Source organism: Neovison vison, chromosome 3 (assembly GCF_020171115.1).
Source record: "Neovison vison isolate M4711 chromosome 3, ASM_NN_V1, whole genome shotgun sequence".
NCBI lineage: Eukaryota > Metazoa > Chordata > Mammalia > Carnivora > Mustelidae > Neogale > Neogale vison.
The window spans coordinates 19,746,161-19,761,246 of record NC_058093.1 but is presented as its reverse complement, the minus strand read 5'-3'; the positions used below and the strand labels follow the sequence as shown (position 1 = coordinate 19,761,246).

Here is a 15,086-nt window from a genome sequence, read left to right as displayed (position 1 = left end):
TCTTCTATATTTTCTTTCTCCCTATAAACATTTGCTCAATGGCTTTTTGAAATGATGAGTCCTTTTCAAGCTTCTCTCTTTCTGTTCCTGCATTTTTCCTATGAGATAAATAAGCCTTTCTCTAATTCTGGATCGATCCTACAAAACCTCAGTCCCATTAAAAGTTGTCCCTCTGCCATCAAACATGGCAATGTAATGATAAACCTGGTGATGCATTATGTTACGGAAAACAAAATGAGAAATGTGAGAAATTGGAGATCAAAGACCAAAAAAAAAAAAAAATTTAGTTAAACATTAGGCTGCTGCATTACTTTCAAGTGACTTAACAGTTAATATGGGAACATAAGTCCTCTTTTTAAGATGTTTATAATCTTGAATTAATACAAGTATAATTTCTTCATCAAACCATGGAGAAGCTAATGAGATAAAATCTTCAAGGGAAAATAAGAATAAACATTTTGAGGACTTGTATTAGACACAAAGAAGAGTAAATTTGTTTTCTTTTACAACACACATGTAATAATATGTAGGTGAAATACAACAGACAGAAAAGGTCCATGCAATATGCATTGTTTACTCCAGTCTTTTTCCCATGACCTGTCCGACAGGGTTTTGTGGGCTATGTTTCCATACAGAATCATCTTAACTCCTTGGGGACAGCGTGCCAAGGAAGAGCTTTAGTCAATGCTTTATAATGAATCATACTATCATTTTTCTCTCTCTCAGTAATTCCTCCATTCTCTGGCTATTTGCCTCCTTCTCCTGACCTACTACCAAGTGATCAGAACGTTAAAGTGGAGCTCTAATATAATGTATGCAAAGGGGGAAAAGTTTTAGACCTTCCAACTCCTTGAACATGTAAATGTTCACAGATATTTTGAAGCCCCAAAATTGAATCCGTGTGCTAGCTGATTAAAGTGAGGGTGTGTGCTTTATGTATGGATCTCAGTGTCACCCATGAATATTAGTATGAGCCCCAGTCCAGACTCTCCCAACAGCTATTGCTGTAATGCAAGTCTCCTAAACCTTTGTAGAACAAAGTGAGAGAGCACACTTTCTCTTGGTTTTAGCAGGTTAATTATGCATCCTTTTTTCTTTCTTTCCACAACATAAGGTTTTAACACTTACCCCAATAGCTGCTAAGATTGGAGCTTGGTAAATCCACTTGATGTTTCCAGCACTAAGTTCCCAGCATCTGAGACATGAAAAAGAACTTTCATAAATAAATTGGCAAAGCAAATAGGCAGTAAGAATTAAATAGCATTTAAGTTTTACTGAACATTCCAGTCCCGAGCTTTTGATTAAAAAATAAGTAGACAAAAAGAAATCTCATAAAACACCCAAACCAGTAAAAAATGTGTACTAAATGTGTTACTGAAACCAGTAAAAAAAACGTGTAATAGGACCTAGTTTCTATACTATTAGCTATATAAGATTACAAATATTATTTTCAGAGCCACAAAAAGTTATTGTTTTTTAAATATGATGCACTGGTCCCTGAATTGATCTGGATATCTATCAGACCATTCTGGACACCCACTAAATCAGTCTGTGATGTAAGAAGATATGTCTGAATCTCTACAAACAATATCTCAGGGAGTTGGTCTCAGGTTATGAAGCAGGGAGCCGTGATTCAGTGGGCAGCTATTGGAAAATAAATGGAAGGGGGAGGGAGCATCTGGAATCCTGTATCTCTGGAACACAAAAGCCTCCCTCGCTGGGGACCAGGCACAGACTCGCAGACTGGTAGTAGCAGGGAAAGGACTTTAGGGCAGCCCCCCAGACTGAAACCTGGAGATGCCGGTGGGGGGGGGGGTTGCTGGGGAGGGGCACATGGGAACTGGAGGCAACTGGCGGGTTTAGAAGCACAAAGGGCACAGATGTGCCTGGACCTGGAAGCAAGGGCTGGGAGTGCTGCTGTGGGGTGTACAACCCAGGATGTGGGTTTTGACAGCACAGACAGAAGTGGGGAAGGTGTGGTCTGGAGAGTTCACCAAACAGACAGATTTCTCTGTTGAGACAGTGGTTTGGTTACAGTCACTTCTGCTCTGACTCTTGGCGGGGATGCAGAAAGCCGCCAGAGAAAGTTGCCAGAGAACAAAATCCCCCCAAAAGCAGTTTTCACTGAGCCCATTCTAGGGCAACTCCACCCAAATAGGGTTGCCTGAGGAACAGCATGGCAGTCCCTGCCCCCAGAAGACAGGCTCAAAGAACAAGAGGCTGACAACCCTAAGGTCCCTATAAAACAGGTGCATCCTGCCTGGGTTGTGGTCAATAATTTGGACTCTGTACATTCCCTCAATGACCCCTCAACAGAATGCCTAAGAGGAGGAATTCCCAACATAGGAAAAACTCAGAGACCGTGATCTCTGCCACAGAACTAATGGATATGGATTTAAGCAAGATGTCAGAAATAGACTTCAGGGTAACAGTTATGCAGATATAGCTAGGATGGAGAAAACAATTAATGACAACATAGATTCTCTAAGGGCAGAAATGAGAGCTGATCTGGCAGGACTCAAAAATGTTATCAATGAGACCCAATCTAATTTAGACACTCTAACAGCTGGGGCAAGCTAGGCAGAAGAACGAATTAGTGATCTAGAAGACAAACTGAGAGAAAAGAAGGAACAGGCTTGCTTAAGCCTGGAACAAATAGCTTAAAATCCATGAAACAGAATTAGAGAAATAAATGATGCCATGAAATATTCCAATGTCAGAATTATTGGGATCCCTGAGGGGCTGGCGAGAGAAGACTAGAAGTTATATGTGAGCAAATTGTAGCCAAGAACATCCTTAATCTGGGGAATGAAACAAGAGTTTGTGTCCTAGAGGCAGAGAGGACTTCTCCCAGATCAAGGAAAATAGACCAATGCCCCAGTATGTAACAGTAAAACGTGCAAATCTTAGAACCAAGGAAACCACCTCAAGGGCAGTTAGAAGGAAGATATTCATTACATACAGAGGGAGGAACATGAGAATAATGTCATACCTGTCCACAGAGACCTGGCAAGCTAAAAAAGGGCTGGCAAGACATAGTCAGAGTAGTAAATGAGAAGGACATGCAGCCAAGAATTCTTTATCCAGCAAGGCTGTCATTAAGAATGGATGGAGAGATAAGGAGCTTCCAGGACTGACAGAAACTGACCGAATATGTGACCACTAAGCTGGCCCTGCAAGAAATATTAAGGGGGGGTCTATAAAAAGAGAAATACCCCAAGAATGATATAGAACTGAAATATACAGAGACAATTCATAGATACAAGGACTTCACAGGCAACATGATGACAAAATCATATCTGTCAATAATCACTCCCAATGTGAACAGCCTAAGTGCTCCCATAAAATGGCACAGGATTGCAGATTGGATAAAAAGACAGGACCCATCCATATGCTGCCCACAAGAGACTCATTTTGAACCTAAAGATATATCCAGACTGAAAGCGAAGGGATGGAGAGCCATGTCTCATGCCAATGGACCTCGAAAAAAAGCTGGGGTAACAATTCTCATATCAGACAAATTAGAATTTAAACCAAAGACTGTAGTTAGAGATACAGAAGGACACTATATCATTAAAGGGTCTATCCAACAAGAAGATCTAACAATTGTAAATATCTATGCCCCCAACATGGGAGCAGCCAACTACATAAGCCAACTGTTAACCAAAATAAAGAGACATATTGATAATAATACGTTAATAGTAGGAGACCTGAACACTCCAATTTCAGCAATAGACAGATGATCTAAGCAGAAAATCAACAAAGAAACGAGAGCTTTGAAGGACATGCTGGACCAGATAGACCTCAGACATATATTCAGAACATTCCACCCTAAAACAACAGAAAACACATTCCTCTCAAGCGTACATATAACTTTCTCCAGGACAGACCACATACTAGATCACAAATCAGGTCTCAACTGATACCAAAAGATTGAGACTATTCCCTGCATATTCTCAGTCCATAATAACTTGAAACTGGAAATCAATCTCAAGAAAAAGTTTGGAAGAAATTCAAATACTTGGAAGCTACAGACCATCCTGCTCAAGAATGTTTGGGTCAACCAGGAAGTCAAAGAAGAACTTAAACAATTCCTGGAAACCAGTGAGAATGAAAACGCATCAGTCCAAGACCTATAGGATATGGCAAAGGCGGTCCTAAAGGGGAAATACATAGTCATCCAAGCCTCCCTAAAAAAAAAAAAAAGAAAGAAAAAAATAGAAAAGTCCTGAATACACAAACTATCAACCACAAATTAAGCCTAACGCATGCATAAGAAAGAAAATAATTAAGATTAAAGCAGAGATCAATGAATTAGAAATCAGAAATACAGTAGAACAGGTCAATGAAACTAGAAGCTGATCCTTTGGAAGAATTAATAAGATTGATAAACCACTGGCCAGACTTATCCAAAAGAAAAGAGAAAGGACCCAAATTAGTAAAATTATGAATGAAAGGGGAGAGATCATGACTAATACCAAGGAAATAGAGACAATCATTAAAAATTATTACTAATAGCTACATGGCAATAAATTAAGCAATCTGGAGGAAATGAATGCATTCCTGGAGAGCTATAAACTACCAAGACTGAAATAGGAAGAAATTGACAACCTGAATAGACCAATAACCAGTAATCAGATTGAAGCCATGATCAAAACCTCCCAAAATACAAGATTCTACAACCTGATGGAGTCCCTGGGGAATTCTACCAAGCAATCAAAGAAGAAATAATTCCTATTACCCTGAAGTTGTTTCAAAATATAGAAACAGGAGAAAAACTACCAGATTTATTCCATGAGGTCAGCATTACCTTGATCTCCAAACCAGGCAAAGACCCCCTCAAAAAGAAGAATTTCAGACCAATATCCCTGATGAATATGGATGCCAAAATTCTCAACAAGATCCTAGCTAATAGGAACCAATAATACATTAAAAGGATTAGCCACCACAACCAGGTAGGATTTATCCTTGGGATGCAAGGGTGTTTCATCATTCACAAATCAATCAATGTGATGGAACATATTAATAACAGAAGAGAGAAGAACCACATGGTTCTCTCAGCTGATGCAGAAAAAGCATTTGACAAAATACAACATCCATTCCTGATTAAAACTCTTCAAAGTTCAAAAATGCCTTATGAATTGTTGCAAGTATTTATAAATTTATTTCAGGGTTCATTTTGCTAAAATGATTTCTTTACACAGGCATGTGATTTCTTTATTTCTTCTCTGAACAAGTTATAACATCTTACTGCTTCCCTCAATAATTAGTGAGTAAAAAAAAAAAAATCTTTGACAAGTGCTCATTTTATATCTGCATAAAATCCATGATTTTATCTTTAACTTTAAAAGTTCATTTTTAGCATTATTTAATAAAAACAGTATGTAATTTACCTACCAAAGCATATAGATAATCAAAAATATTTGTTAGATTGAACTGAATTCAAGGTAAGTTTGACTCAATCTCACTCAACCTGGTTTATGATGTCATTTTTACACTGAAATAAATGCAACAGTATTGAGAAAAATTAGTTCCACTTGAAACTGTAATGTAGCTTTAAACTTTGAAGATACATAATACTTTGAAACTTTGAAGATACATAATACTTTTAAACTTTGAAGATACATAATACTTTGAAGATACATAAATAAAATCCTCCATTTCTTTCTCCTTAGACAAAATCTAGCATTGATTGTGGGAATAATAAATGAAATTTTATAAAGAAATTTTAGGGATATAATTGTAATTTTTTTAATTCTAGATGATAAACTTATCAAGAAGTTACTTTTAAATTAATGAATAAATTCTGGATAACAGAAAGCTATTTCAATTATTCCTTGAAGATAAAACACTTTCAGGACATAGATAATGACTACGTATATTTACATTTTAATATTTTCATATAGGCAATACATTCTCATTTCAAAAATCAAACTGTATAAAAAGACAGCCATGGAGACATCTCAGTCCTTCCCATGTTCCTATCTTCCTCGGCCCCTGTGTCTCTTGTATAGGTGATGTTACCTAACATCTTTTATTACTTTATTTTACATGCTTCTAGTGTTTTCTTATGCATATACAGATACAAATATTATCATCTTATTTTCCCCTACCCTACAAAAAATGCAATATATACTCCATTCAGCAACTGGCTCTTTCTTTTTTTTTTTTTTTTTTTTTTTAGATTTTATTTATTTATTTATTTATTTGTCAGAGAGAGAGAGGGAGAGAGAGCGAGCACAGGCAGACAGAGAGGCAGGCAGAGGCAGAGGGAGAAGCAGGCTCCCTGCCGAGCAAGGAGCCAGATGCGGGACTCGATCCCAGGACGCTGGGATCATGACCTGAGCCGAAGGCAGCTGCTTAACCAACTGAGCCACCCAGGCGTCCCTCTTTTAATAGTATATTTTTTATTTCTTTCCATATCAGTACCAAGACAGCTCAGTAGGACCGCATTCCATTGGAAGGATGTCCCCCAGTGGAATCAACTAGACCTCAAAACCAAAGTGTAATTCCGGTCCCACCACATTGAAATCTGCAAAGTCAATGGACTTGAAGTTTGCATAACATGGAAATATCAAAGACAGGGAAATTTTTCATTTGCACGTTATTAAACATTTCCTAGCATTCTTTGCATGTATATATGCTTCACATTATTCAACCAGACAAGAAGGATAAAAGAGTGTTTCTGAGTAGTGCAGCACGTCTATCACATTACCCTAAAAATATTCTCTACTGTATAGAAAGTGGCATATATTATTGTATTAATATAAATTGAATACCGATTCACTAGCTATGAGACTCCTAGATTCCGTAATTTTCTTTTTGCTTTGGCATTTGGCAATATCTTCACAATCTTCTCTTTCCCTCAGTAACATTTCATCATTGTGTCTCCTAAAACATTACAACTCAATTGCACAATTCCAGGTTGGCAAAATACTTATATTTGGAAATAGGTCAAAACTAGCTACCTCTAAAAACAGAAAAAACTTGACTTTGATAGTTTTCATTGTCAAAGCTTCAAATTTGCCCTTTGATATGAAAGGCAACTGAGATTTCAGAATTTTTTTAAAAGGAAAACACTATCAATCCTTGTTTTTCATTAATTCTTTCCTATCCCAGCTCACACTGTGTTTAACACAGCTCAGAAATTACCCTCTATTCAGACTTTGTAAATGAAATTTTAACGCTCTAGAAAATGCAGAAATGAATGTCAGTAAAAATGCAGTTCTGAAAGGTAAGGATGAGGCACCCAGTTCTGCCTAGAAAGTAGAAACTCTTTACAGCCAGGATTAGGAATAGGAAATGCATGTTCTGCAGGAGGAATCCAGTGAAATGAACATTGCATTGTGTCCGTAACTCACATTCTGAGAAGAGGAAGTACAGAAGCTCTGAGACCCATGCAGATTTCCTAGAAATGACAGAGGTTATCTTTTCTTGGTCTTTAGCATTCCAGGACCCGCCTTTCCTGCCATCATTCCATTTCCTTTGCATGAGCAGGGAAAAGGTAATGAGGTATCATATAGGGTATTTCACTTTTGCAAGTAAAAGGAGAAACAAAAATACTCACTTTATAAGCTCATTTGTCCAATCAAACCTTTTCTTTTTTTTTAATATTTTATATTTTATTTGACAGAGAGAGAGAGATCACAAGTAGGCAGAGAGGCAGGCAGAGACAGAGGAGGAAGCAGGCTCCCCGCCGAGCACAGAGCCCGATGCGGGGCTTGATCTCAGACACTGAGATCATGACCCGAGCCGAAGGCAGCGGCTCAATCCACTGAGCCACCCAGGCGCCCCCAATCAAACCTTGTCAACTTTCTTACCCTACCTAAGTCAAATAACTTTTGATAGAATTTCAGAACTGTAAGAATTCCTTTAGATTTCAATATCACCTAGAATGTCTTCAAAACTGGATCTGATTTGCTTACCTCTAAATAGCGAGGATAGAGAGAAAATCAGAGTTCTAGCTTTGAAGGTCCAGATCAGAAAAAGAAGGATCTCAAATGTAAGAGAGGAGCAGAGACCTCACCTGTCCTTTGGAGATGCTCCAAGCTCGAACTTTGTGACAGAGGACTATATGTAGGTCAGATTACTTGCAAGAAAGCCCTCAAAAACTCTCTATCTAGAGAGAAGCTGAATTCCAAGAAAGATCAAATTAGGCAATTTTGAAATCATGCTATGTATATGATAATACAGCTTTATTTTATATGCAAAATAAATATAGAATGACCCTTTAATCCAATTATCCTGCTCAGATGAGGACACTATAGAATTCAAGATTTTATTCTGAGTTGGTATGAATAAATGTTTTGCACAGAGGAGTCAACATGATCTAACATCTTTAATTATTTTTACATTAACTCAACTGTTTTAAAGAAATATTCAATATCAGTTGCATTTTTTAAATATTATGTAGCTCAAAAATAAACTTTTTTCCTTGAAAAATAATAATTTTTCCTTGAAAATACATGACTATTAATGGTTTATGATTTAGTTCATAATTTTGAAGAAATAATACAACATAACTAAGAAAACTAATTATCTAAGTCAATATAAAATGCATTTGTGAATATACGTGCTTGCATTCTGTGCTCAAGGCTTGGAATGTCTATTGAACGGATGAATGAGTCAAAACTGCTACAGGCTGTGAAAATGCAACCTGATATCCCTGGGTCTCATTTTATTCATCTGGCAAATGAGGGATTAAACCAAAAAATGCCTTAGGATTTACTTTCTCTAAAACGTCAAATGTAAGTTTTATGGTTCCACATCTCAGGTAAAAGTATTTAGCATTATCTAGTACCTCTTTACTGACTCAACCCACCCCCCAAGAAATCAAATAGCAGACACTCTAAGTTTTCTTTGACATTTCCAGTATCATTGTACACATATAGCAATGATGATATTGTTGATAATATTAACCCTCAACTATTAACCTAATGTTTGTATAGAAGCTGGAGTTTAAAAAGTCTTTTCATAAATGGGCTTTCATTGGATTTTCAAATCTACCCCCAGCAGACTCAATCTTACTTACAGCCACGAATATTCCCATTTTACAAATGGGAGGCTGTGACTGAGAGAAACTGCCACAATTAACGAATGGATGAGAAAACACATTTCCTCCTGACTCACAACTTGCATGAGTCAAACTTTATCTTTGCTCAATAGACACTTAGCAAATGGAGGAAAGTGGCAAAATAGATCCATAAGAACTAATCGGCAAGCTTTGGATAGTTCTCTATTATAAAACAGAGAATTTCACTCCAGCCCATTTGTAACTCATAATTTTTTTAATCTGACAGTTATAGATGAACATCAAGAGAAATAAGATAGTATGTAAGAAAGAGATTAATTATAGAATCTACATACAAAATGCTAAGGAATTTGATGAAGATTTTACATGGGGAAATAGCACCTTTGAAACACACTGAAGTAGTAGAGTATTTGTAGCTATGGCTTTCTCTTCTGAACACCATGAAAGTGGATATAATTTTATCATGTGAATGAGGAAAAACATGTGCCAGTAGACAATGCTGTATACTTACATGCAGTACAAATACACAAGCTTGAACTCATACCTAAGTAAAAACTGTGAACCACTGAAAAGTCCAAGACAGGTGATGGACTATTTCTTATCAAGAGAGTAGGAAGAACTACAAGTGGTAGAAGGACAAAGAGTAGATAAAATGAAGGTAAGAAAAACTGTAAAAACTGTCCAGTGTACAATGGGCGTTGTCCACCACGCACTCCTCATTATCAGGGGTGTTTGAGCAACTGAAGGGTGAACAGCTGTCAGTGATACTGTAAAAGGAATCCCTCTTCCACACTCCTCCTCCACAGAAAATAAATACCAGTGATCTTAATAGAAACCTCTAGTCTGCCCATAGTATTTATTGAGTGCCTCTGGAGCCTAACGTCTAGAAAATTCCTTCTCTACTATTTGTGGCTGTGCAATACGAGGTACAGTTTTTCTGGCCTCAGTCTCATAGGGTTGATAGGAAGTGCAAATAAGTTAATATTTGCAGAACCCTTAAAAAGTGTGTGGAATGTGGGTATCATTCAAAAATGTTAGCTTCATCTTTATTATTACTTTTCTCCAATTTTCCCTCAGTATCCTGGCAATGATCTTTATACAATGCATATTTGTTGTCATGATCACTGAAAAAAAAAATGCCAAAAATCCTAGTATGACCTATGAAGGTCTGGAAGATCTGGCCCCCATCTCTTCTCCAGCTTCATTTATAAGCTCTAATTTTAGCAGAATCAAGGCTCCATGGACTTGATAGGATAAATATCATCAGTTAAGATTAATGAAAGGATAAGTCCTGCTTTCTAATGGAATAACAATAAACAAAAAACATTGTTTTTTATCAGACATTATGTATAGGTAAAAATTAATGAAATAAAGAAATAATACTTGTTAATAAGTATTTAGTATTTATTATTCCAAACCCTATAGTGTTTTATGTACAATATCTCATTCAATCTTACAACACTCTTGTGAAGTGAATATTCATTTTATCTGTATTTGATCAATGAAAAAACCAAGGCTCAGAGAGGTCAGGTAAGGCATCTGTTGCCAGAGAACCAAGAAGTATAACAGGCCAGTGAGTTACTTGCACCTGAACCCTTTCTCATCATGTTCCCATTTAGTGCCTACTAGCTGCCAGGCTCTGTGCTGTGTTTCGTCCATATTAATGTAATTCATACATTAAACTAACAAATGGGCATACAAAAAGATCATGTGTGTTTCCCGTGGTCTCAAAACTAATAGCTGGACCAAGATTTGAACTCAGGTCTGCCTTAATCTAAAAAAGCATCTTTAACTATCATCCAGCATCACTACCCTATACTTTAAAATGCTGCTTTAGGGGTTCCCAGGTGGCTTAGCTGGAAAAGTGTCTGCCTTGGGCTCAGATTGTGATGCCAGGGTCCTGGGATTGTCATGTTGGGCTCCCTGCTCAGCGGGGAACCTGCTTCTCCCTTTCCTCCTCGCTTGTGCCCTCTCTCACTGTCTCTGTTTCTCTTTCTCCCAAATAAATAAATAAATAAAATCTTTAAAAATAAAATAAAATAAACTGCTTCTTTAAATGAACCCCAGTCTACTTGAAAATCCTATTGAATCACGAGGATGGATTCCAGTTCTAATGTGCATTTGTTTTCTTTCTTGAAAACATTTAATTGTGCTATAGAAGACCAAAAAAAAAAAAAAAAAAAGGGATGGATGAAACCCATAGTGTGCATCAAATTCAACTAAATAGGTAATAAGTGGACCCCATGCATGTTAAACGTAAGTATAACTAGACACTAAATATTCATGATACACCTGGGGCACCTGGGTGGCCCAGTCAGTTAAGCCTCTGATTCTTGGTTTCAGCTCATGTCACATCCTCAGGGCAGTGAGATCAAGCCTGGCTTTGGGCTCCATGCTAAGTGCAGAGTCAGCTTGAGATTCTCTCCCCCTCTGTCTCTGCCTCTCCCTCCAACTGCATCTCTATCTTTCTAAAATAAATAAATAAAATCTTAATAAATAAATAAACACTCATGATACACCAAATATATGAGGCACGAACTATCCCCTAATACACAGGAAGTGCTCAATATTCTTAACATCTTAATTCAGCCACTGATTGGTGAAACCCATCCCACATACCCTTTGCCCAAGAAACACAAATAAAACCCAAAGCTGTTTAGTAGGCTAACTAGCAAGCTACAGCTACAACCAGGCATGCTTGCCTCCCAAAATATGAAAAAGCAAATGTGTGTCCTTGGCCCAAGGCACCTTCTGTCTGTGGGTCTCCTTGCTACAATCTCATCTCTGGGCTTCATACCCACACCATGAAGTGGGGAAGGCTGATGTGGCACAGATCTGAAAATTGCCCATCCTGGGACCCAGGTGGTGTGGTCCTTCCACATGCTTACATCATATCCTGTGATAACTTAACCATCCCCTTCCCCTTGCTTCTCACAATATATTTTTAAATGCTATTATAAACCGAAGAGGCCAAGCATCCTAAGCTGGTCTGTGAGTCCTTCTGTCCCATGACCTCTGGGATTGGATAGCTTACTGGTAATGTACCAAAGGCTACAATCACATCAAGGTATTACGTGACATCCCTGGGAGGACGTGTGATCAACAATAGCAGCAAGTGTCAGTTCCAGGCAGGAAAACGGAGTCTTGAGAAATTTGGAGGTGCTCTCTTTACCTCTCCTTTTTCACTCACCTTGCATCATCCAGAGTTGCTCGTGCCACAGCCCAGGCCACAGCAAATGCTGCTGGGAACCCTGCAATCAAAAAAGGATTCAGAGACCATATTTAAGATTAAGGGAATTTTTTAATCTCCTACTCTACACACATAAGAATATACCATTAAAAGTTGAAAGAGAGGGGCACCTGGGTGGCTCAATGGGTTAAGCCTCTGCCTTCTGCTCAGATCATGTACTCAGGGTCCTGGGTTCAAGCCCCACATCAGGCTTTCTGCTCAGCAGGGAGCCTGCTTCCCCCTCTCTCTCTGCCTACTTGTGATCTCTCTCTCTCTCTCTTTCTCTGTCAAATAATAAAATCTTTAAAAATAATTAACTAAAAATTTAGAAAGTTGAGAGAGAAAAACAGATATGAAAAATGTTGATATATCAACAAGAAATTCCACTTAATTTTCATCTTGCCCATTCAAAAAAATGAGCAGGTACATTGCTGTCATTTGTTCCTAAAAGTCTAAAGATTGAAGGTTGACCCAGTTTTCTCTTGAGGGATATATCCCTCAAGCTATACCGGGAGGGGACAGAAGTTACTGGGGCCAGAAGCAGGCAGCAGTTGGAGCACTGGACTTGACTCTTGCCACCCTGACAGCTACAGGCTTTCAAGGAGGAGTGAAGAAACATGACAGACTTCATGAGAAGCAGCAGGGAGGCTGTTGTTTTAAAAAATTAGAACTTAGCCATTCTAAAAGTGCAAGCCATTGAGAAGTTTTGATCAGTTTAGCCTCTTCTTTTTGAGGGGTTCATATTGGCTGAAGACAAACATTTGCATGCATTTAGACCAAGAGGTGCCCGCTATATGAGTCTGGTGATTTCACTGTGAGATATGTATCCCTCATAAATGTTAAACACCTTGTGAGCTTGTAACATCAGATCTATTACACTGACTTTCCACAAGCCTGAAGAGGCCACCTATGGTAAAGGCTGACTGTTCAGTTCATGTTATCGTTGATAAGACTCTGACAGCACTCACACAAAAAAATCAAAAAATCATAGCTTCTGTGGAACACAACAAAATAGAACCAAAGGATTTAATGGACAACTTCTCATTCTGTGGAATTTATGAAAGTGGTTAAAAGAAAGGAAAGAGAGAGCATCATGGAAACATTGCAAAAGTTAAGAAGCACCTTAAAAGAGAGAGAAAAATTTTAGTCTAACTTAGAACATTTTTTATTAAACACAATATTAAATTCTTTCCTTTTAAAAACACACTTTCGATTTTTCAAATAATCTTTTTTTTTAGCAAAAAGTAAAAAAGAATAGATTCAGATGTAGGAAAATGCTATTAAAAGCGAAAATAAGATGATACCCTGCAATAGAAAATTTTTTGGCCTCCTCAGTGATCATCTAATTGAATTTAACCTCAGCCTGCCTGTGTGGCTATTAGATTTTATGATTCCATGTTCAAATTTTATTTGTTTTCTAGAACATCTGAATTTCAAACACCATTTTAAAAATGTTCAAATTCTATGAGAATTGGAAATTGTTTTTGTCAAAATAGATCTACCTAGGGATGCCGGGGTATGTCCAGTTGGTTAAGTGTCTGCCTTCAGCTCAGGTCATGGTCCCAGAGTCCTAGAATTGAGTCTCACATCAGGATTCATTGCTCAGTGAGGAGCCTGTTTCTCCCCTGGCTGCTGCTCCCTGCTTGTGCTCATTCTCTCTCTCTCTCTTTCTCTCTATGACAAGTCAATAAATAAAATATTTTTAAAAATAGATATACCCAATTCTAGTTATTCCTTAAGTTCAGTTCACATATTTTATCTATCTTTCTATCCATCTCTGTATCTACCCACCTACCTATCCGTCCATCCATCCATCTATCCCATAACCATTTATTAAGTGCCTATGTATGTGTCAAGGATTGCTCTACTTTCAGAAGATAAAACAATAAACCAGCAATATCCCTATTTTTCTGAAGCATATGCTGGAAGGAGATGCAAAACTAATAACATAACTTTGGTTATCAATCAGCATTATGAAGAAAAAGCAAGAATGATGTTGTATAATGCAGTAGAGTTCCTTCTAATATAGTGGTTCAAAAAGTCCTGATGCATCTCCCTTTACTCTTCTGCTGCTTCAACTATCTTTGGTCTTGATCAGAATTTTCACATTTTCTCATTTTTAGGTCTTTATCTTTTGCTTCCTTTACAATCTCCCAATCAAGCAATTTCCTGCATGGTGTTCTATACACATTGATCAATGGTCCTTGAGTTGGAATTCTGTTTTAGATGAGAATCATAACAAATACCTTATATCAGATACCATGTCTTAATGAAATTACTTTTCTCATCATCTTGGAAGACTTCCACTCACAAAACTAGCACAGAGGCAACCATGGATGAAAAAGAATTGAAATCACTCTGGGATTTAAAGATTTTTTTTTTAAGATTTTATTTATTCATTTGACAGAGAGACACAGCAAAAGAGGAAATACAAGCAGGGGGAGTGGAAGAGGAAGAAGCAGGCTTCCCACTGAGCAGGGAGCCCTATGTGGGGCTCAATCCCAGGACCCTGGGATCATGACCTGAACCAAAGGCAGACACTTATTGACTGAGCCACCCAGGTATCCCTTAAGGATTTTTGATCACCAATATTAGTATCATATTATTAAATAATTGAGAACACATAAATATAAGGGGAAATTTTTGAAGTTTAGATGTTATTTTAAATCTAAATATTAATTTGAGTAAATTTAATATAAATTTGAATGTTAATAAATGCATTTACCTTGAGAACTCAGTTATCTTCATAAAATGTCAGTATAAATAAGTGACTCTGAGAGGGATGCAATCTTTAGACTAAAAATAAACAGATGTGGGTTCTAGTGT

At 37.5% G+C, this 15,086-nt stretch overlaps 1 protein-coding gene across 1 annotated transcript in view; it reads right to left on the bottom strand.

The window, feature by feature from the left end:
- The window catches only part of PTH2R (parathyroid hormone 2 receptor), an 85,270-nt gene that overhangs the window by 15,279 nt on the left and 54,905 nt on the right, over positions 1-15,086 (bottom strand). The window contains exons 8-9 of the mRNA XM_044240835.1: positions 12,222-12,282; positions 1,129-1,195 (exon numbers count right to left, since the gene is read on the bottom strand). Coding sequence (XP_044096770.1) covers positions 1,129-1,195; positions 12,222-12,282 — 128 coding nt within the window. The remainder of the gene's footprint in view (positions 1-1,128; positions 1,196-12,221; positions 12,283-15,086) is intronic.